The 25,888-nt window shown below is 47.7% G+C and overlaps 2 protein-coding genes across 2 annotated transcripts in view; one reads left to right on the top strand and one right to left on the bottom strand.

The window, feature by feature from the left end:
* elp4 (elongator acetyltransferase complex subunit 4) overlaps positions 1-17,107 on the bottom strand; it is a 129,098-nt gene extending 111,991 nt beyond the window's left edge. Inside the window, exons 1-3 of the mRNA XM_065012263.1 lie at positions 16,896-17,107; positions 16,144-16,179; positions 4,350-4,471 (exon numbers count right to left, since the gene is read on the bottom strand). Coding sequence (XP_064868335.1) covers positions 4,350-4,471; positions 16,144-16,179; positions 16,896-17,073 — 336 coding nt within the window. The 5' untranslated portion in view covers positions 17,074-17,107. The remainder of the gene's footprint in view (positions 1-4,349; positions 4,472-16,143; positions 16,180-16,895) is intronic.
* Positions 17,108-17,124: 17 nt separating this feature from the next.
* immp1l (inner mitochondrial membrane peptidase subunit 1) overlaps positions 17,125-25,888 on the top strand; it is a 41,149-nt gene continuing 32,385 nt past the window's right edge. The window contains exon 1 of the mRNA XM_065012264.1: positions 17,125-17,225. The gene's annotated coding sequence lies outside the window, so the exon portion shown is untranslated. The remainder of the gene's footprint in view (positions 17,226-25,888) is intronic.

Genomic DNA, 25,888 nt, shown 5'->3' with positions numbered 1-25,888 from the left:
GATTATGGTGTTGATGTGTGTCATAAGCAGCCTTTCAAATCACTTCAGAATTACAGATGTGAGTGCTACAGGGCGATCGTCATCTAGACAGGTTACCTTGGAGCTCATGGGAACAGGGACAATGGTGGTCAGGTTGAAACACATTGGGATTACAGACTGGGACAAGGAGATATTTCAAATCTGTGAAGACCTCTGCCAGCTGATCTGCGCATGCTTTGAGAAGGCGCCCTGGGATTCCGGCCTTGTGATTGTTAACCTTTTAAATATTTTGCTTACATCTGCCATGGAGAGCGAGAGCACACAGTAATCCAGAAAAACATGACTTTCACGCAAGGCACAGCTTTATATTCATCGAAGAGAGCATAAGAGGCATTTAGCTCATTTGGGAGTTCTGCGTCGCTGGGAACCTCATGGTTAGGTGTGTCTTTGTAATCCGTTATCGTCTGCAAGCCCTGCCACATACCACGAGCATCATAGTCGGTTAAATAGGATTCCACCTTCCTCCTTGGCCTTTTGCATGTTTGATGTCTCGGAGGTCGTAGCAGGATTTCTTGTATGCGTCCATGTCGGTAGCTCTAGCCTTTAGACCAGCATGGATGTTGCCTGTAATCCATGGTTTTTGTTTGGGATATGTTCTTATAGTCACTGTGTGGACAATATCGTCTATTCACTTATTAATGAATTCCATGACTGTTGTGGTAAACTCCTCAATGTTATCCGATGAATCCCGCAACACATCCCAGTCTGTACAGCAACACATCCCAGTCTGTGCAGCAACACATCCCAGTCTGTACAGCAACACATCCCAGTCTGTACTAACAACACATCCCAGTCTGTACAGCAACACATCCCAGTCTGTACTAACAACACATCCCAGTCTGTACAGCAACACATCCCAGTCTGTACAGCAACACATCCCAGTCTGTACTAACAACACATCCCAGTCTGTACTAACAACACATCCCAGTCTGTACAGCAACACATCCCAGTCTGTACAGCAACACATCCCAGTCTGTACAGCAACACATCCCAGTCTGTACAGCAACACATCCCAGTCTGTACAGCAACACATCCCAGTCTGTACTAACAACACATCCCAGTCTGTACTAACAACACATCCCAGTCTGTACTAACAACACATCCCAGTCTGTACTAACAACACATCCCAGTCTGTACTAACAACACATCCCAGTCTGTACTAACAACACATCCCAGTCTGTACAGCAACACATCCCAGTCTGTACAGCAACACATCCCAGTCTGTACAGCAACACATCCCAGTCTGTACTAACAACACATCCCAGTCTGTACTAACAACACATCCCAGTCTGTACTAACAACACATCCCAGTCTGTACTAACAACACATCCCAGTCTGTACTAACAACACATCCCAGTCTGTACTAACAACACATCCCAGTCTGTACTAACAACACATCCCAGTCTGTACAACAACACATCCCAGTCTGTACAGCAACACATCCCAGTCTGTACAACAACACATCCCAGTCTGTACAGCAACACATCCCAGTCTGTACAGCAACACATCCCAGTCTGTACAGCAACACATCCCAGTCTGTACTAACAACACATCCCAGTCTGTACTAACAACACATCCCAGTCTGTACAGCAACACATCCCAGTCTGTACTAACAACACATCCCAGTCTGTACTAACAACACATCCCAGTCTGTACAGCAACACATCCCAGTCTGTACAGCAACACATCCCAGTCTGTACTAACAACACATCCCAGTCTGTACAGCAACACATCCCAGTCTGTACAGCAACACATCCCAGTCTGTACTAACAACACATCCCAGTCTGTACTAACAACACATCCCAGTCTGTACAGCAACACATCCCAGTCTGTACAGCAACACATCCCAGTCTGTACAGCAACACATCCCAGTCTGTACAGCAACACATCCCAGTCTGTACTAACAACACATCCCAGTCTGTACTAACAACACATCCCAGTCTGTACTAACAACACATCCCAGTCTGTACAGCAACACATCCCAGTCTGTACAGCAACACATCCCAGTCTGTACTAACAACACATCCCAGTCTGTACTAACAACACATCCCAGTCTGTACTAACAACACATCCCAGTCTGTACAGCAACACATCCCAGTCTGTACTAACAACACATCCCAGTCTGTACTAAGCAACACATCCCAGTCTGTACAGCAACACATCCCAGTCTGTACTAACAACACATCCCAGTCTGTACTAACAACACATCCCAGTCTGTACAGCAACACATCCCAGTCTGTACTAACAACACATCCCAGTCTGTACAGCAACACATCCCAGTCTGTACAGCAACACATCCCAGTCTGTACTAACAACACATCCCAGTCTGTACTAACAACACATCCCAGTCTGTACTAACAACACATCCCAGTCTGTACTAACAACACATCCCAGTCTGTACAGCAACACATCCCAGTCTGTACAACAACACATCCCAGTCTGTACAACAACACATCCCAGTCTGTACAGCAACACATCCCAGTCTGTACAGCAACACATCCCAGTCTGTACAGCAACACATCCCAGTCTGTACTAACAACACATCCCAGTCTGTACTAACAACACATCCCAGTCTGTACTAACAACACATCCCAGTCTGTACTAACAACACATCCCAGTCTGTACTAACAACACATCCCAGTCTGTACTAACAACACATCCCAGTCTGTACAGCAACACATCCCAGTCTGTACTAACAACACATCCCAGTCTGTACAGCAACACATCCCAGTCTGTACAGCAACACATCCCAGTCTGTACTAACAACACATCCCAGTCTGTACAGCAACACATCCCAGTCTGTACTAACAACACATCCCAGTCTGTACAGCAACACATCCCAGTCTGTACAGCAACACATCCCAGTCTGTACAGCAACACATCCCAACACACATCCCAGTCTGTACAGCAACACATCCCAGTCTGTACTAACAACACATCCCAGTCTGTACAACAACACATCCCAGTCTGTACTAACAACACATCCCAGTCTGTACTAACAACACATCCCAGTCTGTACTAACAACACATCCCAGTCTGTACTAGCAAAACACTCTTGTAGCCTCGCATCTGCTTCGTCCGACCAGTTCCACATTGAGCGCGTCACTGGTACTTCCTGTTTGAGCTTTTGTTTGTAAACAGGAAGCAGGAGAATGGAGTCGTGGTTAGATCTGCTGAACGGAGGACGAGGGAGGGCCCTGTATGCGTTTCTGTGGGTAGAATAAAAGTGGTCTAGAGTTTTATCACCCCTGGCGGTGCAGAAGACTTGTTGGTAGAAGTGAGGTTAAGTCTCACTGCCAGGAACGCTGCCTCTGGATGAGCGGTTTCTTGTTTGTTTATGGCCCCATACAGTTTGTCGAGTACCAGAGTGGTGTTGGCCTGTGGAGGAATGTAGACAGCCGTGATAATTACAGATGAGAGCTCTCTTGGTAGATAAGAGTCTGCAGCTTACCATTAGGTATTTGATATCAGGTGAGCAAAAGCTCCAGATTTCCTTCACACTTGACGCAGCACACCAGTTGTTATTTAGGAAAAAACACACTGCCCCCCGAAGCCGCCTTCCGATCCTGCCGCCGCTGCATGGAGAATCCACAGAGTACTAGGTGCATAGCGTCATCATCCAGCCACGTTTCAGTAAGACATAACATTGCAGCATCTCCCGCGTTTACACCTGCAGTGTTTTGTTAGCGCATGGAACAAAGGAAGAGGGTCCAGTATGATCAGTGGAACAGCTGAGTCGGAGTTGAAGTCGGAATCAAGGTTAGTAACTGTCGATCTGATGTCCAGAAGTACTTGGTGGTCATATGTGATAATAGTATGAACTGTCTGTACAAAAAGGTCAAGATAAACACAATAAAAGTTACTATGTAGCAAAGTTGGGCTGGAACTTCTCCATTGGCACCATCTTTCTAGAGACGCAGTTCAATCAATCGCAGAGAAAAGAAACTGCCGTACAGTTCCTGGCTCGGAAATTTTCCTTTTCTGAATTGGGGACCAATATGATTTGATTATGCCAGACCAGAGGCCTCCCTCCTCTCTTACTCTCCTCCTCTAACCCTTTGATATAAAAAGAGGGGTTAAGTTGTGACCCCTCCCACTATCAATCAGTATGGGAGTTCCCCTCCTCCTGTGGTGCCGAGTGGGAAACAGCTTTAGGAGCTCTGTTCCCCTTCAGAGTGATGTATCAGTGATGTATCCGGATCCGGAAACATCTCAACAATGCCGCCCCCCCCCCCCCCAACACACACCACCCTCGAAGTCTGTCCACACAGTGGGACAGACGGACAGTATGAATGCACACACACACACACCTGTAGGATGTCATTGGGGTGGTCCAGAGCAGACGCCACGTAGAGTTCATGTCCACACACCACCCCCTCTGCCAGGAAGTACTTGAGCAGCATACGAGAGTAGCTGTCATATCGGTCCTCCTCTGAGAAACAACACACATAACGTTAGGTTCCACTGTCATAGTGTCCTCCTACCTACACAGAGAACAGCATCATTGACACAGATCCCTGCCACTTTAGTCTCAAAAAGGGAAGAAACAAATGACATTATAAACACATGTACACAGCATAGAGGTGATGAAGTTTAAATGTCTATCTACATTGACAGTAAAAAACGCTGTTCACATAAAGCCACAGTGTTTCCCAACGCAACACCTTACACCTGGATGAGCCTAATCACAACACAACAGATGGGGATCTGTCACACTACCTGTCTGGAATGGATGTAATGACCAGTCACTCTTAGTGAGGGAGGTGGGGAGAATGGACACGACACAGGGACACAGGTGTCATCTCCTGAACCAGAGCTCCCAATCATATGAGACGACAGCCACACCTCTCACAGAAAGGGGTGAGCCACACATCATCTCCTCCACCATCTTGAAGAGGGGATAGGACATCCTGTGTGGAGGATTCACCAGAGTTCTCATGGAGGTATGAGCCCCCTGTCAGCTAAATGACATAGGGATGTGGAACTCAACCTGCATTCAGAGTCGGGAGTGTTTCTTCACGCCAATGAAATGACCGTTGTGTGTTTATTTTGTTGATGTGTGAGTCAAGTCAACTCATTTCAATGGTAGACAATTTCTTGACATCCAGCTCACTTTAATTCACTGTTGTTCTCTCAGGATGAGGATGGTGATGATGTCTTTTCAAATGGCCTTGTGTTTGTTGGTGTAATTCATATGAACACTATTCAATTCAGAAGTGAACGCTGGTTTAGGTGTGTAGAAAAAGGCATCAGGTGACATTTACATCCAAAAAGCCGTGCAGTCTAAATGTCAAACACAACACAACAGTGAGACACCAGAGGCCTAATTCTAGTGGAACTCCCAGAGCTGTGTTTGCAGCTTCAGGACAAGAGGCTAACACTTGGAAGAGCTTGCATTGCATTCTGGTCTAATTTACGTCTGTATTGAAGTCCTGAGTGACAGTGAGGACTAGTGACTAGTGAGTGAGGGACACATTCTACCACAGATGGCTACCTCAGACCACAAAGCACCCACCACCCAACCACAACATAGGCCCACTTCCTACTTCCTTATTCTACAACCCCACATACCACTACCCAGCATGCCACTGCTGCTTCTTGTCACAGCCACAAACCACCATTTTGTAAAGCAGTCTCTGGCCTCTACACACAATGGCAGACAGTGGGCGCACACACACAAAGGACAGTGACAGTTAAAGGTGACAGCCATACAGCTGACATCACATCCGACAGCTCGGGAATAACACAGAGCCATCCAGGAACACCTGGGGAATGTACTTCCCTCCCAGACATTCCTGGCCTGTCTCCTCATTCCTCACCCATGATGGGACAGCTCCCGGGATGGCCCAGGAAATTCCCTGCCTCTTCAATTTGTCGTCGGTGGGGCTCCCTGTCCTCTTATTGATGGCTTTCTAGGTCAGCAGGACCTTTGTGGCTTTCAGCAGGGCCCACAAAGCCTCCCAGATGGGCCCTCTCCAGATGAGGCCCATTGTGCCCTGCCTTTCTATGGGAGCCCTTCCAAATAGAACCTGAGGGAGTCATTAGGCTGCTGAGGAGGAGGGGGTTGAGAAAAGAGGAGAGAGAGTGGGGAGTGACGGGGGGGCGGGGTGGAGGGTTGAAGTAGTAGAGTCACCTCTTGGTGGGTTGTGACCACAGGACCCCACGACAGATCAGTCACTCTCTGAACAGTCAGAGGGGGAATTACTTTTTGTCTCAACAGGTTTTCCTTTATTTTTGCTCTTTTTTTTGCTCATTTTGACATGGGACTGTAAAGGGAAGATGGAATGGCCCTGTCTCATGTAGCTGAAGGGGGTGGAAATGGTGGAGATGGTGGGGGAGGGGGGGTGGAGATGGTTAGCCACGCTTCAGGATTGTTTTGATCAAGTGCACTCTGATATGTTCCAGGTAGCTTGCGAAAATAATCTAGACGCATACACAGATACGGTGACTGAGTTCATAAGGAAGTTTATAGGAGATGTAGTACCCACGGTGACTATTAAAACCTACCCTAACCAGAAACCGTGGACAGATGGTAGCATTCTTGCGAAACTGAAAACGTGAACCACCAGGCAAGGCGCCTGGTTATATGGCAGAATATAAACAGTGTAGTTATTCACTCCGCAGGGAAATCAAACAAGCTAAACGTCAGTATAGAGATAAAGTGGAGTCGCAATTCAATGGCTCAGACACGAGATGCATGTGGCAGGGACTGGCAGGGACACGCTTTGAGGATAACACAGTGCCACCGACGCGGCCCACTACCATGGACTGTGGGCTCTCCTCCTCTGTGGCCGACGTGGGTAAAACATTTAAATGTGTTAACCCTCGCAAGGCTGCCGGACCAGACAGCATCCCTAGATGCATCCTCAGAGCATGCGCATACCAGCTGGCTGGTGTGTTTACAGGCATATTCAATTTCTCCCTATCCCAGTCTGCTGTCCCCACATGCTTCAAGATGGCCACCATTGTTCCTGTACCCAAGAAGGCAAAGGTAACTGAACTTAATAAATATCGCCCCGTAGCACTCACCTCTGTCATCATGAAGTGCTTTGAGAGACTAGTCAAGTATCATGTCACCTCTACCTTACCTGCCACCCTATACCCACTTCAATTGGGTTACCGCCCCAATAGATCCACAGACAATGCAATCACCATCACTCTGCACACTGCTCTATCCCATCTGGACAAGAGGAATACCTATGTAAGAATATTGTTTATTGGCAATCGCTCAGCATTCAACACCATAGTACCCACCAAGCTCATCATTAAGTTTGAGGCACTGGGTCTGAACCCTGTCCCGTGCAATTGGGTCCTGGACTTCCTGACAGGCTGCCCCCAGGTGGTGATCCTCAACACTGGGATCACACAAGGGTGTGTGCTCAGCCCCTTCCTGTACTCCCTGTTCACCCATGACTGCGTGGACAAGCACGCCTCCAAATCAATCATCAAGTTGGCAGATGACACAACAGTAGTAGGCTTGATTACCAACGATGACGAGACAGCCTACGAGAGGAGATGAGGGCTCTGGGAGTGTTGTGTCTGGAAAACAACCACTCACTCAACACCAACAAAACAAAGGTGTGGTGAAGAAGGCGCAACAGAGCCTCAGAGCCTCGGTCTGCCCAACACATTACCGGGGGCAAACTACCCACCCTCCAGGACACCTACTGTAATCACTGCCTCACGCATCGATTTGGGGGGATAAATTGAAGGGCAAGGCAATATATGCCTAATATCAGTTGACACATACAAATGACAGCTTCAAGGAGATACCAGCCAGGCTACTTCACCTCACCAGCGAGCAAAAATACTGTACAGCCTGTAATGCTTGATAATAATAACACATACAGCAGAAAACTCTCTTATCCCAATCAACCAACATGGCTTTGAATTGAACACAGCTTCCATGAATGCAGCTGGGGTAAAGCCAGATGAAGTCAGGGTCAGTGGCTTGCTCTACGGCAGAGTGGCAGTTTGTCTACCTGGGACTGGAACCAGCTGCTCATTAGTCCATCTCCATGATTGTTATTATTTCATACCAAAGCTTATGGAAGCCTGAGATAAGTAATATTATACAGTTGAAGTCAGAAGTTTACATACACTTAGGTTGGAGTCATTAAAACTCGTTTTTCAACCACTCCACAAATTTCTTGTTAACAAACAAAAATTTTGGCAAGTCGGTTAGGACATCTACTTTGTGCGTGACACAAGCAATTTTTCCAACAATTGTTTACAGACAGATTATTTCACTTATAATTCACTGTACCAAAATTCCAGTGGGTCAGAAGTTTACATACACTAAGTTGACTGTGCCTTTAAACAGCTTGGAAAATTCCAGAAAATGATGTCATGGCTTTAGAAGCTTTTGATAGGGTAATTTACATCATTTGAGTCAATTGGAGGTGTACCTGTGGATGTATTTCAAGGCCTGCTTGACATCATGGGAAAATCAAAAGAAATCAGCCAAGACCTCAGAAAATAAATTGTAGAACTCCACAAGTTTGATTCATCCTTGGGAGCAATTTACAAATGCCTGAAGGTATCACGTTCATCTGTACAAACAATAGTATGCAAGTATAAACACCATGGGACCACGCAGCCGTCACAAGAAGGAGACACATTCTGTCTCCTAGAGATGAACGTACTTTGGTGTGAAAAGTGCAAATCAATCCCAGAACAGCAAAGGACCTTGTGAAGATGCTGGAGGAAACAGGTACAAAAGTATCTATATCCTATATCGACATTTACATTTACATTTAAGTCATTTAGCAGACGCTCTTATCCAGAGCGACTTACAAATTGGTGCATTCACCTTATGACCTCCAGTGGAACAGTAGTGCATCTAAATCTTTTCAGGGGGAGGGGGGGTGAGAGGGATTACTTTATCCTATCCTAGGTATTCCTTAAAGAGGTGGGGTTTCAGGTGTCTCCGGAAGGTGGTGATTGACTCCGCTGTCCTGGCGTCGTGAGGGAGTTTGTTCCACCATTGGGGGGCCAGAGCAGCGAACAGTTTTGACTGGGCTGAGCGGGAACTGTACTTCCTCAGTGGTAGGGAGGCGAGCAGGCCAGAGGTGGATGAACGCAGTGCCCTTGTTTGGGTGTAGGGCCTGATCAGAGCCTGGAGGTACTGAGGTGCCGTTCCCCTCACAGCTCCGTAGGCAAGCACCATGGTCTTGTAGCGGATGCGAGCTTCAACTGGAAGCCAGTGGAGGGAGCGGAGGAGCGGGGTGACGGAGAGAACTTGGGAAGGTTGAACACCAGACGGGCTGCGGCGTTCTGGATGAGTTGTAGGGGTTTAATGGCACAGGCAGGGAGCCCAGCCAACAGCGAGTTGCAGTAATCCAGACGGGAGATGACAAGTGCCTGGATTAGGACCTGCGCCGCTTCCTGTGTGAGGCAGGGTCGTACTCTGCGGATGTTGTAGAGCATGAACCTACAGGAACGGGCCACCGCCTTGATGTTAGTTGAGAACGACAGGGTGTTGTCCAGGATCACGCCAAGGTTCTTAGCGCTCTGGGAGGAGGACACAATGGAGTTGTCAACCGTGATGGCGAGATCATGGAACGGGCAGTCCTTCCCGGGAGGAAGAGCAGCTCCGTCTTGCCGAGGTTCAGCTTGAGGTGGTGATCCGTCATCCACACGGATATGTCTGCCAGACATGCAGAGATGCGATTCGCCACCTGGTCATCAGAAGGGGAAAGGAGAAGATTAATTGTGTGTCGTCTGCATAGCAATGATAGGAGAGACCATGTGAGGTTATGACAGAGCCAAGTGACTTGGTGTATAGCGAGAATAGGAGAGGGCCTAGAACAGAGCCCTGGGGGACACCAGTGGTGAGAGCACGTGGTGTGGAGACGGATTCTCGCCACGCCACCTGGTAGGAGCGACCTGTCAGGTAGGACGCAATCCAAGCGTGGGCCGCGCCGGAGATGCCCAACTCGGAGAGGGTGGAGAGGAGGATCTGATGGTTCACAGTATCGAAGGCAGCCGATAGGTCTAGAAGGATGAGCAGAGGAGAGAGAGTTAGCTTTAGCAGTGCGGAGCGCCTCCGTGATACAGAGAAGAGCAGTCTCAGTTGAATGACTAGTCTTGAAACCTGACTGATTTGGATCAAGAAGGTCATTCTGAGAGAGATAGCGGGAGAGCTGGCCAAGGACGGCACGTTCAAGAGTTTTGGAGAGAAAAGAAAGAAGGGATACTGGTCTGTAGTTGTTGACATCGGAGGGATCGAGTGTAGGTTTTTTCAGAAGGGGTGCAACTCTCGCTCTCTTGAAGACGGAAGGGACGTAGCCAGCGGTCAGGGATGAGTTGATGAGCGAGGTGAGGTAAGGGAGGAGGTCTCCGGAAATGGTCTGGAGAAGAGAGGAGGGGATAGGGTCAAGCGGGCAGGTTGTAGGGCGGCCGGCCGTCACAAGACGCGAGATTTCATCTGGAGAGAGAGGGGAGAAAGAGGTCAGAGCACAGGGTAGGGCAGTGTGAGCAGAACCAGCGGTGTCGTTTGACTTAGCAAACGAGGATCGGATGTCGTCGACCTTCTTTTCAAAATGGTTGACGAAGTCATCTGCAGAGAGGGAGGAGGGGGGAGGGGGAGGAGGATTCAGGAGGGAGGAGAAGGTTGCAAAGAGCTTCCTAGGGTTAGAGGCAGATGCTTGGAATTTAGAGTGGTAGAAAGTGGCTTTAGCAGCAGAGAGAGAGGAGGAAAATGTAGAGAGGAGGGAGTGAAAGGATGTCAGGTCCGCAGGGAGGCGAGTTTTCCTCCATTTCCGCTCGGCTGCCCGGAGCCCTGTTCTGTGAGCTCGCAATGAGTCGTCGAGCCACGGAGCGGGAGGGGAGGACCGAGCCGGCCTGGAGGATAGGGGACATAGAGAGTCAAAGGATGCAGAAAGGGAGGAGAGGAGGGTTGAGGAGGCAGAATCAGGAGATAGGTTGGAGAAGGTTTGAGCAGAGGGAAGAGATGATAGGATGGAAGAGGAGAGAGTAGCGGGGGAGAGAGAGCGAAGGTTGGGACGGCGCGATACCATCCGAGTAGGGGCAGTGTGGGAAGTGTTGGATGAGAGCGAGAGGGAAAAGGATACAAGGTAGTGGTCGGAGACTTGGAGGGGAGTTGCAACGAGGTTAGTGGAAGAACAGCATCTAGTAAAGATGAGGTCGAGCGTATTTCCTGCCTTGTGAGTAGGGGGAAGGTGAGAGGGTGAGGTCAAAAGAGGAGAGGAGTGGAAAGAAGGAGGCAGAGAGGAATGAGTCAAAGGTAGGCGTGGGGAGGTTAAAGTCGCCCAGAACTGTGAGAGGTGAGCCGTCCTCAGGAAAGGAGCTTATCAAGGCATCAAGCTCATTGATGAACTCTCCGAGGGAACCTGGAGGGCGATAAATGATAAGGATGTTAAGCTTGAAAGGGCTGGTAACTGTGACAGCATGGAATTCAAAGGAGGCGATAGACAGATGGGTAAGGGGAGAAAGAGAGAATGACCACTTGGGAGAGATGAGGATCCCGGTGCCACCACCCCGCTGACCAGAAGCTCTCGGGTGTGCGAGAACACGTGGGCAGACGAAGAGAGAGCAGTAGGAGTAGCAGTGTTGTCTGTGGTGATCCATGTTTCCGTCAGTGCCAAGAAGTCGAGGGACTGGAGGGAGACATAGGCGGAGATGAACTCTGCCTTGTTGGCCGCAGATCGGCAGTTCCAGAGGCTACCGGAGACCTGGAACTCCACGTGGGTCGTGCGCGCTGGGACCACCAGATTAGGGTGGCCGCGGCCACGCGGTGTGGAGCGTTTGTATGGTCTGTGCAGAGAGGAGAGAACAGGGATAGACAGACACATAGTTGACAGGCTACACAAGAGGCTACGCTAATGCAAAGTAGATTGGAATGACAAGTGGACTACACGTCACGAGTGTTCAGAGAGTTAAGCTTACGTAGCAAGAATCTTATTGACTAAAATGATTAAAATGATACAGTACTGCTGAAGTAGGCTAGCTGGCAGAGGCTGCGACATAACCTGAAAGGCCGCTCAGCAAGGAAGGAGTCACTGCTCCAAAACCGCCATTAAAAAGCCAGACTATGGTTTGCAACTGCACATGGGGACAAAGATCGTACTTTTTGGAGAAATGTCCTCTGGTCTGATGAAACAAAAATAGAACCATTTGGCCATAATGACCATTGTTATGTTTGAAGGGAAAAGGGGGAGGCAAGCAGAAGAACAACATCCCAACCGTGAAGCACGGGGGTGGCAGCATAATGTTGTGGGGTGCTTTGCTGCAGGAGGGACTGGTGCACTTCACAAAATAGATGGCTTCATGAGGTAGGGAAATTATGTGGATATATTGAAGAAACATCTCAAGACATCAGTCAGGAAGTTAAAGCATGGTCGCAAATGGGTCTTCCAAATGGACAATGACCCCAAGCATACTTCCAAAGTTGTGGCAAAATGGCTTAAGGACAACAAAGTCAAGGTATTGGAGTGGCCATCACAAAGCCCTGACCTCAATCCTATAGAACATTTGTGGGCAGAACTGAAAAATCGTGTGCGAGCAAGGAAGCCTACAAACCTGACTCAGTTACACCAGCTCTGTCAGGAGGAATGGGCCAAAATTCAACCAACTTATTGTGGGAAGCTTGTGGAAGGCTACCTGAAATGTTTGACCCAAGTTAAATTTAAAGACAATGCTACCAAATACTAATTGAGTATATGTAAACTTCTGACCCACTGGAAATCTGATTAAATAAATAAATAAAGCTTAAATAAATCACTCTACTATTATTCTGACATTTCAGATTCCTAAAATAAAGTGGTGATCCTAACTCACCTAAAACATTAAATTTTTACTTGGATTAAATGTCAGGAATTGGGAAAAACTGAGTTTAAATGTATTTGGCTAAGGGGTATGTAAACTTCTGACTTCAACTGTATACACCTAGGGAGCCCGAGACCAGTAATATTATATACACCTAGGGAGCCCGAGACCAGTGATATTATATACACCTAGGGAGCCCGAGACCAGTAATATTATATACACCTAGGGAGCCCGAGACCAGTGATATTATATTCACCTAGGGAGCCCGAGACCAGTAATATTATATACACCTAGGGAGCCCGAGACCAGTGATATTATATTCACCTAGGGAGCCCGAGACCAGTGATATTATATACACCTAGGGAGCCCGAGACCAGTGATATTATAAACACCTAGGGAGCCCGAGACCAGTGATATTATATTCACCCAGGGAGCCCGAGACCAGTAATATTATATACACCTAGGGAGCCCGAGACCAGTGATATTATATTCACCTAGGGAGCCCGAGACCAGTAATATTATATACACCTAGGGAGCCCGAGACCAGTAATATTATATACACCTAGGGAGCCCGAGACCAGTAATATTATATACACCTAGGGAGCCCGAGACCAGTGATATTATATACACCTAGGGAGCCCGAGACCAGTGATATTATATACACCTAGGGAGCCCGAGACCAGTAATATTATATACACCTAGGGAGCCCGAGACCAGTGATATTATAAACACCTAGGGAGCCCGAGACCAGTGATATTATATACACCTAGGGAGCCCGAGACCAGTAATATTATATACACCTAGGGAGCCCGAGACCAGTGATATTATAAACACCTAGGGAGCCCGAGACCAGTGATATTATATACACCTAGGGAGCCCGAGACCAGTAATATTATATTCACCTAGGGAGCCCGAGACCAGTGATATTATATACACCTAGGGAGCCCGAGACCAGTGATATTATATACACCTAGGGAGCCCAAGACCAGTAATATTATATTCACCTAGGGAGCCCGAGACCAGTGATATTATATACACCTAGGGAGCCCGAGACCAGTGATATTATATTCACCTAGGGAGCCCGAGACCAGTAATATTATATTCACCCAGGGAGCCCGAGACCAGTAATATTATATACACCTAGGGAGCCCGAGACCAGTGATATTATATACACCTAGGGAGCCCGAGACCAGTAATATTATATACACCTAGGGAGCCCGAGACCAGTGATATTATATACACCTAGGGAGCCCGAGACCAGTGATATTATATACACCTAGGGAGCCCAAGACCAGTAATATTATATTCACCTAGGGAGACCAGTGAGCCCGAGACCATATTATATACACCTAGGGAGCCCGAGACCAGTGATATTATATTCACCTAGGGAGCCCGAGACCAGTAATATTATATTCACCCAGGGAGCCCGAGACCAGTAATATTATATACACCTAGGGAGCCCGAGACCAGTGATATTATATACACCTAGGGAGCCCGAGACCAGTAATATTATATACACCTAGGGAGCCCGAGACCAGTGATATTATAAACACCTAGGGAGCCCGAGACCAGTGATATTATATTCACCCAGGGAGCCCGAGACCAGTAATATTATATACACCTAGGGAGCCCGAGACCAGTGATATTATATACAACTAGGGAGCCCGAGACCAGTAATATTATAAACACCTAGGGAGCCCGAGACCAGTAATATTATAGACACCTAGGGAGCCCGAGACCAGTGATATTATATACACCTAGGGAACCCGAGACAGTAATATTATATACACCTAGGGAGCCCGAGACCAGTAATATTATATACACCTAGGGAGCCCGAGACCAGTAATATTATATACACCTACGGAGCCCAAGACCAGTGATATTATATTCACCTAGGGAGCCCGAGACCAGTAATATTATATACACCTAGGGAGCCCAAGACCAGTAATATTATATACACCTAGGGAGCCCAAGACCAGTAATATTATATACACCTAGGGAGCCAGAGACCAGTAATATTATATACACCTAGGGAGCCCGAGACCAGTGATATTATATACACCTAGGGAGCCAGAGACCAGTAATATTATATACACCTAGGGAGCCCGAGACCAGTGATATGATATACACCTAGGGAGCCCGAGACCAGTGATATTATATACACCTAGGGAGCCAGAGACCAGTAATATTATATACACCTAGGGAGCCCGAGACCAGTGATATTATATACACCTAGGGAGCCCGAGACCAGTGATATTATATTCACCTAGGGAGCCCGAGACCAGTGATATTATATTCACCTAGGGAGCCCGAGACCAGTGATATTATATACACCTAGGGAGCCCGAGACCAGTAATATTATATACCAGTAATATTATATACACCACCCGAAATTGCTCTAAAATGTTTTTTTTTTTTCTCCATTACACTACTGTTTGTCATGCCAAACATGATGGGGGGGGCTAAAGAACAAACACATCTGACTGCCAGGCTAGGTTACACACACCTCAACCAATGAGGGCCAGATCATTCGCTTTCTGGGTGATCGGAAGGAACACAACTTATCTACCGGTTATCAACAACTTATCTACAAGGGTGTATTGTTTTAAGGGACTTGGATGGCAGGTGTCAGGCAAAACAGCTTTCTGCTTGTTGGTCAAAAACAAGCAGTGCCCTCTGCTAAACCCACTAAAGCAAGTGAGAAGCACAGGTGAAAGGTCATCTAAGTGATAAGGACAATCTAATGCCATAGCATTGCCTTACACCAGTCTCGGGTACTTTCAGGTGGAGATAGTGACTGCAATAATCCCTGGGTTCTCATTCGAAACATTGACGACAGCGCGGCCAATGTGTATAACAGCCCCGACGCTCTGTCTACACATTAATACTCTTAGCTTGGACTCTTGGAACTTTACAATGTTTTGGAAACTTTCGGAACTTTACTTTCATATCATTGAGAAAGATTAAATTACTATACACCTTTTTAACACGATTAAAATGTTCATGTTACGGCTTGTTTACGGAAGAGAGAGGCGAACACCTGTTCAAATTAGCTATCTAGCATCTCCAATCACCAGTGTGTAACGGAAGAGGGACGCCCTAGAATGCCTTATAGAACAGTATCGCAATTGAGAATCGATTCCCGTTTAGATAGAGTATTTGTCTGTTTTGGCTGTCAGTTTATGTCTGAACATAAGGTTATTGGATATTAAAATGAGTAGGTTACCTAGGCTAGTACATCTTGGACCGGGTACATTAGTACCTCTACTCATAAATGGTCTAAATGTACAATGGAAAATGTAGAATTAGACTTACCTATGAGTAGAAGGGTTCCAACTGCTAAACCACCACCTATTTCAAGAATTAAAAAATATTACAAATAGGTCGATTTTTGACAACACCATATAATTTACAGATAACCAAGTGTAGCATAGACCTGACATGCAAGGTGATTCCTCAAGAAAGCAGGGGGGACCGTGATTTGGGGGGATTTTCACATTTCATCCATAGAATGGTTCTTTGGAGGACTGATTGTTAAAATATGTTTTGTCAAATATAGAGAACTAATATTTGCATATTTTACATTTTGTCCTTACATAGGCCTGTTAACTGTTTCATATGTAGGCGTTAAAAAGCCAAAATGACTGCTTGCTCTGTGGTCCCACAGAGAGAGCAGGCTTTTGATCCAGCTCTAACTAATCAAGCTCATTGTTGAATAAGTGTTGGACTGGAACAAAAACCTGCAAACAAGTTACGAGTGCCCAGTACCATGACTGACAAATACTCCAGAGCCAGCTGACAAACATTACTATGGCGTGAAGGTGTGCCGGTTGTTTCAAATGGGGCACACGAATTATTGTTGACGTTACATGAATGTTATAGTAAATAACGTGAAGCTAGCCGGCTCCCTTCATGCGACTCAGTGGTTGAAGACATGCAGTTGAATAGTGACAACATTCCTTTAAAACTAACTCAATTAAAACAATTATTATTGTTAGATAGTTTAATCAATCAGAAAAAGCAAAACTCGCGTTAGCTAGCTGTCGACACATTCGTGGCAAACTGACCAATCACGTAGTCGAGAGATGTGACACCAGTCGAAACAATAAGTTGCCCGTTTTGAATCGAAGGTCTTGTGCCAGGTATTGAAACTAGTTTGCTTCGTGATTTCTTCTGAAAACTGGTGGTATTGCACGGTAAACGGTCCACGGTGGGTTTACCCACGCTCATCTTGGGGGCCGCCATGCTTTTTCCCCCGTGGTGACGAATGTTGATGTTTTGAATTACATCAACCCAATCAGAGCTGGGATTGCTCAGTCGCTACCAATCACAGAAGCAGTTGTTAGGTAGCGTGTCTGTGTGAGGGCAGCTTCCGTAGCTGTCGGCGCTGGATAGCGGTGAGTTGACATGTTTTAAATGTCTATTACCATTTAGTGAACGTATTTTGCTGAATAGGAAGCTGCGATTCTGTGAAATAAAGACATAACTCTGATTTACAACAAACTGATGGTTAGGAAACTCGAACATGCAGATGGGGTTCTGTTTGTGAGTTGCCTTTGTTTTGCCCAGTCTTCAACCTTACAAAACGATTACAGCTTTGTTTATCTTTAGATTAGGGTTACACTAATGTATTTGAAATACAATATCCCAGCCTGCCAGCCCATTTTGCATTCTAGTGAATACGGTCATTGGTCTGCAATGTGGATAGACACTTAGCTTTCAAATGACACACATGTAGACTATTCGAGACTAGAAAGTAGCAGACTATGACCTTCAAACGTAGGCTTTTATAGATCTATAATATTTGATTTGCATAAATATTGCAAATAGCCCAGGGTTCTCCAACCCTGTTTCGGGAGAACTCCGTCCTGTAGGTTTTCGCTCCAACCCTAATTTAGCCAACTGATTCTAATAGTTGGCTGCTTAATAAACCAGGTTAGTTGCAACTGGGGTTGAAACAAAAACCCACAGGAGGGTAGCTCTCCGGGAACAGTGTTGGAGTTAAAACCTACAGGAGGGTAGCTCTCCGGGAACAGTGTTGGAGTTAAAACCTACAGGAGGGTAGCTCTCCGGGAACAGTGTTGGAGAGTCCTGATCCAGCCTAACAAAGATTTAGATCTATGTTTTATCATATCTGTTATGACATCAGCCAAATGCATGTTGCAAACATGTTGCTCTAATCATCAGATTAGAGGTCAGGGTCTGACCCCTTGCAGAGGGAATACAGACGGAGTCTCAGCTAACTTTCCCTTTCACACAGACCCAATACTATAAAACAGAGGTACAGTAGCTCCTGGTAGAATTTGTCCTTAGACACCGTTCTGGGATCAGTTAACCTTCCCAAATCGTAACCATACCCATTATGAGGGAAACCGTAAAACTTTAGACCAGTGTCTATGGGAAACTTCATCCTACTCCAGAGCGCTCTATGAGCACTGCAAGAGAAGAGGCGTGCCTCTCATAGGGAGCTGTATGTGTGGTGGGTTAAGATGAGAGAGACATACAGCTCAGTAAGGATGCTGTTATGCTCTAGACTAGAAGTGATGGCCCAACTGCTCACTTTACAAAATGCTCTTAGCAGAGGCAGTCCTGTTGTTGTGACAGCGCTTTGAGGTAAACATGGGCTGACAGGAGACCCGGGGAATATAGCCAGGCCTTCTACTGACAACACAGGGCATTGTGCAAGACCCACAAGAGGTAGGCTGGATCTAAGAGACATCTAAAAATGAAAACGATCAAATAATTGACTGTTTAATGTATAATAATAAGGGTATTACCAGGGGTTAGGATATAGTGTCAAGTTTCATCACTATTGAATTGTAGGAGAGGACAATGTCAGTGGGAAAGTCAATTCTTCTTCTTATTATTATTTTATCCCCTTTTTATCTTGTTTCATCGCTGCAACTCCCCACCGGGCTCGGGAAGCGAAGGTCGAGCCATGTGTCCTCCAAAACATGACCTGCCAAACTGCGCTACCTAACACCCGCCCGCCAGCCGCACCAATGTGTCGGAGGAAACACAGTTCAACTGACGACCGAGGTCAGCCTGCAGGCACCCGGCCCGCCATAAGGAGTCGCTAGAGCGCGATGAGCCAAGTGAAGCCCCACTCCGGCCAAACCCTCCCCTAATCCGGACGACACTGGGCCAATTGTGCGCCGCCCTATGGGACTCCTGATCACGGCCGGTTGTGATACAGCCCGGAATCGAACCCGTGTCTGTAGTGATGCCTCTAGCACTGCGATGCATTGCCTTAGACCGCTGCTCCACCCGGGAGGCATAAATCAACCCATTTTGAAGTGAATAATTCCACCACGTCTAAATTCCCAATTTCACCCCGGGGCCTACTGTATGTGGCCTACTGTATGTGGCCTACTGTATGTGGCCTACTGTATGTGGCCTTACAGGTCAATGTGTGGCAGTAGTATCAACATGACTGCCAGTATTTCTAAAATAACATCTTTCCCTCCTTTTTGAATGTCATCCGTCCCTGTGTATTATTTATATTATATCAGTTTTATCCATCAGTGTATCTGATTGGGCCATATAATGCAGGCAGTCATAACATGTCAGCCTCTTCCGCTGTATATTGTTCTGGTTTCTCCAGTCTTATTCCGCTATAGCGCTAGCTGTGTGTCACTGGGAGAGGGAATAGAATGGTCTGTGACTAGAGGGGAAGTCAGATCTCCATCAATGTACTCCATGTTTGTTTGAGTAGCGTTGAAAGGAAAGAAATGTTCTTAGGGTACATGGACAATTAGTGGGGCTAGGGTTTTTCTTCAGGCCGTTGTATTTTTTGACTTTTTTCCAATAGCAATTTTTTCAAAATGTCTATATTTTTGGCTTTCTTTGAATTTTCAACAGCTGCCGAGTGAATCATTTATAATGACTAGTTCTATATTAGTGAATGTTTAGGCTATATTGCAAATCATACGTCTATAAATACAGTACATGTCCAGCTCACAATAAGGCCTGATACGCATAGACCTATTCTTCTGACATGATGGGTGGGGGGGGACGTTAGCTGGTGGCGAGGGGGGGTGTGCTCTGTTGAGGTGTCTGAGTCATTGGCATGAACACTGACCTAATTGTGAAAGCAATACAAGACCCCGATAAGATCAGTCCACTCTCTCAACACCGGCCCAGCGGCCAATACAATAAAGATTAGTCACCAGTATTCTATTCCGTGTCATTGTATGGGGACATGGGCCCAGCAGCCCCAGACACGTCCGTTTCAATTCAAAGCAGTCGTATTCATATCACTAGACTGTTATTTGCTCTGGGCTGACCCATTGATTGCTGGCTCTAAGCCTCTGACTCCTCAAATAGGCACCCTGCTCAGCTGTTTGGCGGCTGGGTTGCTGCTAGCAACAATGAAAAGAGCAATGTGGAGATCAGTCTGTTCAATCATCTCTGTGTTCAGGAACAGGGGAGAGGGGGGCTAGATGGCTACATTGTAAGGCTGTGACTTGTTTTGCATCTGTCACTCTCGGTCCCAGACAGGTGTCTGTTTCTAAAACAGTAGGATTAGCTCTGATTGTGCTGATAGTTGCACACAGATCCCTGGTCAGTCCCCCTTTAAAACTCACATTAAGATCAAATCGAGCTTTAGCACCCACCCTTCCACTGCCTTCTGCTGCCCAGAGAGGGGACATCAGAGGTGGGATTCATTCCCTCCCCATCTGGGGTCCACAGGGAGAAGCACCATCTCTGACATGGGGTCTGTAAGCCTCTTAGCCCTCCAGTGGCCCAGCCCTCTTTCAGCCCATGTTTTCCTAATGTAGGCTTGTAAAGAGAGCAAGGGCCTTGTAGACTGTTTGAATTGGGACTCCCTTTGTGCTCCTAATAGACTGGTCATGTTTGATAATGACTGCCTTCGTAGAGTGAAACCTTTTTCTCTGATTTTATTAGATCCCCATTAGAGACAGCTAGTCTTCCTGGGGTCTGACACATAGGACTAACGAAAAATACATTACACACAAAAATAATTTACAATTGACATACATTTAAAACATTAACATAGACATTACAGACTTTTATATAAAACAACCTTTGGAGACCAGGGGCGGTGATTCCAATGAGGAACCTACTGCAGTCCCTTGTGGATCAGGTGGTAGAGCATAGCGCTTGCAACGACAGGGTTGTGGGTTCGATTCCCATGGGGGACCAGTAGGAAAATGTATTATGTACTCACTACTGTAAGTCGCTCTGCAGAAGACCGTCTGCTAAATGGTTCTGGTTCTGATATCCCTATTCCCTCTGTTAGAAGCCCCCTTCTTACTGACTGGTAATGACGATATAGGCCTTGGTCTATTTAGGCTTAGTTTTGGTTGTATGATTGTTTTTAGTGTCACACTGTGCTCCATGTTGACTCTTGTATCCAGTCATACAGTTGACAAATTTAATTAAGTTGTATGTAAATTCTGCTGCTTGTGATTCCTGAACTATTGTCTGAATGTTGTCCCCCAGTCAGTGATCATAGAGGTAAAAGACACCCAATGGGGCTTTTCTATTCACTGGTGGATTTGGGATCCCCTGTAATTGCGCGCCCGCTGTCGCTGGGAGCCATGTGACTGTAGGAGGGCGGCGGGTGACTGTAGGAGGGCGGCGGGTGACTGTAGGAGGGCGGCGGGTGACTGTAGGAGCGCGACGGGTGAATGTAGGAGCCCGGCGGGTGACTGTAGGAGGGCGGCGGGTGACTGTAGGAGCCCGGCGGGTGACTGTAGGAGGGCGGCGGGTGACTGTAGGAGCCCGGCGGGTGACTGTAGGAGGGCGGCGGGTGACTGTAGGAGGGCGGCGGGTGACTGTAGGAGCGCGGCGGGTGAATGTAGGAGCCCTGTAGGAGGGCGGCGGGTGACTGTGACGGGTGACTTAGGAGGGGCGGCGGGTGATCCGTGGTGAATGGTGAGCCCGGCGGGTGACTGTAGGAGGGCGGCGGGTGACTGTAGGAGCCTGGCGGGTGACTGTAGGAGGCGGCGGGTGACTGTAGGAGGGCGGCGGGTGACTGTAGGAGGGCGGCGGGTGACTGTAGGAGGGCGGCGGGTGACTGTAGGAGGGCGGCGGGTGACTGTAGGAGGGCGGCGGGTGACTGTAGGAGGCGGCGGGTGACTGTAGGAGGGCGGCGGGTGACTGTAGGAGGCGGCGGGTGACTGTAGGAGGGCGGCGGGTGACTGTAGGAGGGCGGCGGGTGACTGTAGGAGGGCGGCGGGTGACTGTAGGAGGGCGGCGGGTGACTGTAGGAGCCCGGCGGGTGACTGTAGGAGGGCGGCGGGTGACTGTAGGAGGCGGCGGGTGACTGTAGGAGGGCGGCGGGTGACTGTAGGAGGGCGGCGGGTGACTGTAGGAGGGCGGCGGGTGACTGTAGGAGCCCGGCGGGTGACTGTAGGAGGCCGGCGGCTCTGGGAGCCATGTGACTGTAGGAGTCCAGCTGACACAGATGGTTCCACTCAGATGTTGCTACCACTCTTTGTTTTTCCAGGAACATATTTGGTGTGTAATCCTGGATTAACAGACAGAGATTTAGAGTTTAATGTCCAGCTGAATGTCAACAGCTACCCCAAAGACACAGGCAGGGTATTATGGAGGAGATAGCCTAGTGGGGTTTGTCCTAGACCCACAGCCAGGGGGATCGGGGGGTAGAGATCCTATCAGATGTCTCTGGTGGTGTGTCCCAACTCATTCTCAATCCCAATTCGAGTTCCTTGTGTAATGTAACACACACACCCCATGGGTGACAGAGACTGCCAGATAAAACCAGGTGGCTGCATGTGGCCTCTCTCTTGATATCAGTCACTGGCCGTGTGATCTTATTATGTTAAGACCCTAATCCCTACCTATGATGAATGCACACCGGAATGGAGGGATGAAATGGGGAGATAATGAAGGATATGGCTGGTTTGGGGGATATGGCTGTGTGATGTTGAGTGGTTGTGATAGTCCTAAATGTTCTCTGATCCTTGATACTCCATGATAGGTGTTCAGAGGGCCCTCTGTACAGGCCCTTGATTTAGTCTGTTGTGGTGGGATTCAGTTCTATTCTAGGTTCCTGGTAGGACTGGACTGACCTGTGGGATTCAGTTCTACTCTAGGTTCCTAGTAGGACTGGACTGACCTGTAGGACTCAGTTCTACTCTAGGTTCCTAGTAGGACTGGACTGACCTGTGGGATTCACTTCTACTCTGGGTCCCTAGTAGGACTGGACTGACCTGTGGGATTCACTTCTACTCTAGGTCCCTAGTAGGACTGGACTGACCTGTAGGATTCAGTTCTACTCTAGGTCCCTAGTAGGACTGGACTGACCTGTAGGATTCAGTTCTACTCTAGGTTCCTAGTAGGACTGGACTGACCTGTGGATTCAGTTCTACTCTAAGTTCCTAGTAGGACTGGACTGACCTGTGGATTCAGTTCTACTCTAGGTTCCTAGTAGGACTGGACTGACCTGTGGGATTCAGTTCTACTCTAGGTTCCTAGTAGGACTGGACTGACCTGTGGGATTAATTTCTACTCTAGGTTCCTAGTAGGACTGGACCGACCTGTAGGATTCAGTTCTACTCTAGGTTCCTAGTAGGACTGGACTGACCTGTAGGATTCAGTTCTACTCTAGGTTCCTAGTAGGACTAGACTGACCTGTAGGACCAGGGGGCTGCTATGATCAGAGAAGTGCACACAAACTGGGTTCACTGCTGTTTGTCAGACCCTTTTTCTCTTTCCTCCAATAAGAGCATATCTTCACAGTGACACACATTGAGAGACAATCGCACACATTCACCACAGATTATTCCAGGACTCCTAGTGTAGAGGCAAAGACATGGCAGGGTGGAGGGATGAAACATGACCAGGATGTAGGGATAGAGGCAGGGGTATATGCAGTAGGATGTAGGGATATAGGCAGGGGTATATGCAGTAGGATGTAGGGATAGAGGCAGGGGTATATGCAGTAGGATGTAGGGATAGAGGCAGGGGTATATGCAGTAGGATGTAGGGATAGAGGCAGGGGTATATGCAGTAGGATGTAGGGATATAGGCAGGGGTATATGCAGTAGGATGTAGGGATAGAGGCAGGGGTATATGCAGTAGGATGTAGGGATAGAGGCAGGGGTATATATGCAGTAGGATGTAGGGATAGAGGCAGTGGTATATGCAGTAGGATGTAGGGATATAGGCAGGGGTATATGCAGTAGGATGTAGGGATAGAGGCAGGGGTATATGCAGTAGGATGTAGGGATAGAGGCAGGGGTATATGCAGTAGGATGTAGGGATAGAGGCAGGGGTATATGCAGCAGGATGTAGGGATAGAGGCAGGGGTATATGCAGTAGGATGTAGGGATAGAGGCAGGGGTATATGCAGTAGGATGTAGGGATATAGGCAGGGGTATATGCAGTAGGATGTAGCGATAGAGGCAGGGGTATATATGCAGTAGGATGTAGGGATAGAGGCAGGGGTATATATGCAGTAGGATGTAGGGATAGAGGCAGTGGTATATGCAGTAGGATGTAGGGATATAGGCAGGGGTATATGCAGTAGGATGTAGGGATAGAGGCAGGGGTATATATGCAGCAGGGGTATATGCAGTAGGATGTAGGGATAGAGGCAGGGGTATATGCAGTAGGATGTAGGGATAGAGGCAGGGGTATATATGCAGCAGTGGTATATGAACAGGATGTAGGGATAGAGGCAGTGGTATATGCAGTAGGATGTAGGGATATAGGCAGGGGTATATGCAGTAGGGATAGAGGCAGGGGTATATATGCAGCAGGGGTATATGCAGTAGGATGTAGGGATAGAGGCAGGGGTATATGCAGTAGGATGTAGGGATAGAGGCAGGGGTATATGCAGTAGGATGTAGGGATATAGGCAGGGGTATATGCAGTAGGATGTAGGGATAGAGGCAGGGGTATATATGCAGCAGGGGTATATGCAGTAGGATGTAGGGATAGAGGCAGGGGTATATGCAGTAGGATGTAGGGATAGAGGCAGGGGTATATATGCAGCAGGGGTATATGAGCAGGATGTAGGGATAGAGGCAGTGGTATATGCAGTAGGATGTAGGGATAGAGGCAGGGGTATATGAGTAGGATGTAGGGATAGAGGCAGGGGTATATATGCAGCAGTAGGATGTAGGGATATGCAGTAGGATAGGGATAGAGGCAGGGGTATATGCAGTAGGGATAGAGGCAGGGGTATATGCAGCAGGATGTAGGGATAGAGGCAGGGGTATATGCAGTAGGATGCAGGGATAGCAGGGATGTAGGGATAGTATATGCAGTAGGATGTAGGGATAGAGGCAGTGGTATATGCAGTAGGATGTAGGGATAGAGGCAGGGGTATATGCAGTAGGATGTAGGGATAGAGGCAGGGGTATATGCAGTAGGATGTAGGGATAGAGGCAGGGGTATATGCAGTAGGATGTAGGGATAGAGGCAGTGGTATATGCAGTAGGATGTAGGGATATAGGCAGGGGTATATGCAGTAGGATGTAGGGATAGAGGCAGGGGTATATGCAGTAGGATGTAGGGATAGAGGCAGGGGTATATGCAGTAGGATGTAGGGATATAGGCAGGGGTATATGCAGTAGGATGTAGCGATAGAGGCAGGGGTATATATGCAGTAGGATGTAGGGATAGAGGCAGGGGTATATATGCAGTAGGATGTAGGGATAGAGGCAGTGGTATATGCAGTAGGATGTAGGGAGAGAGGCAGGGGTATATATGCAGCAGGGGTATATGCAGTAGGATGTAGGGATAGAGGCAGGGGTATATGCAGTAGGATGTAGGGATAGAGGCAGGGGTATATATGCAGCAGGGGTATATGAGCAGGATGTAGGGATAGAGGCAGTGGTATATGCAGTAGGATGTAGGGATATAGGCAGGGGTATATGCAGTAGGATGTAGGGATAGAGGCAGGGGTATATATGCAGCAGGGGTATATGCAGTAGGATGTAGGGATAGAGGCAGGGGTATATGCAGTAGGATGTAGGGATAGAGGCAGGGGTATATGCAGTAGGATGTAGGGATATAGGCAGGGGTATATGCAGTAGGATGTAGGGATAGAGGCAGGGGTATA

The sequence above is a fragment of the Oncorhynchus nerka genome, linkage group LG27 (assembly GCF_034236695.1).
Source record: "Oncorhynchus nerka isolate Pitt River linkage group LG27, Oner_Uvic_2.0, whole genome shotgun sequence".
Taxonomy (NCBI): Eukaryota; Metazoa; Chordata; class Actinopteri; order Salmoniformes; family Salmonidae; genus Oncorhynchus; species Oncorhynchus nerka.
This window is presented reverse-complemented; position numbering and strand designations above follow the sequence as displayed.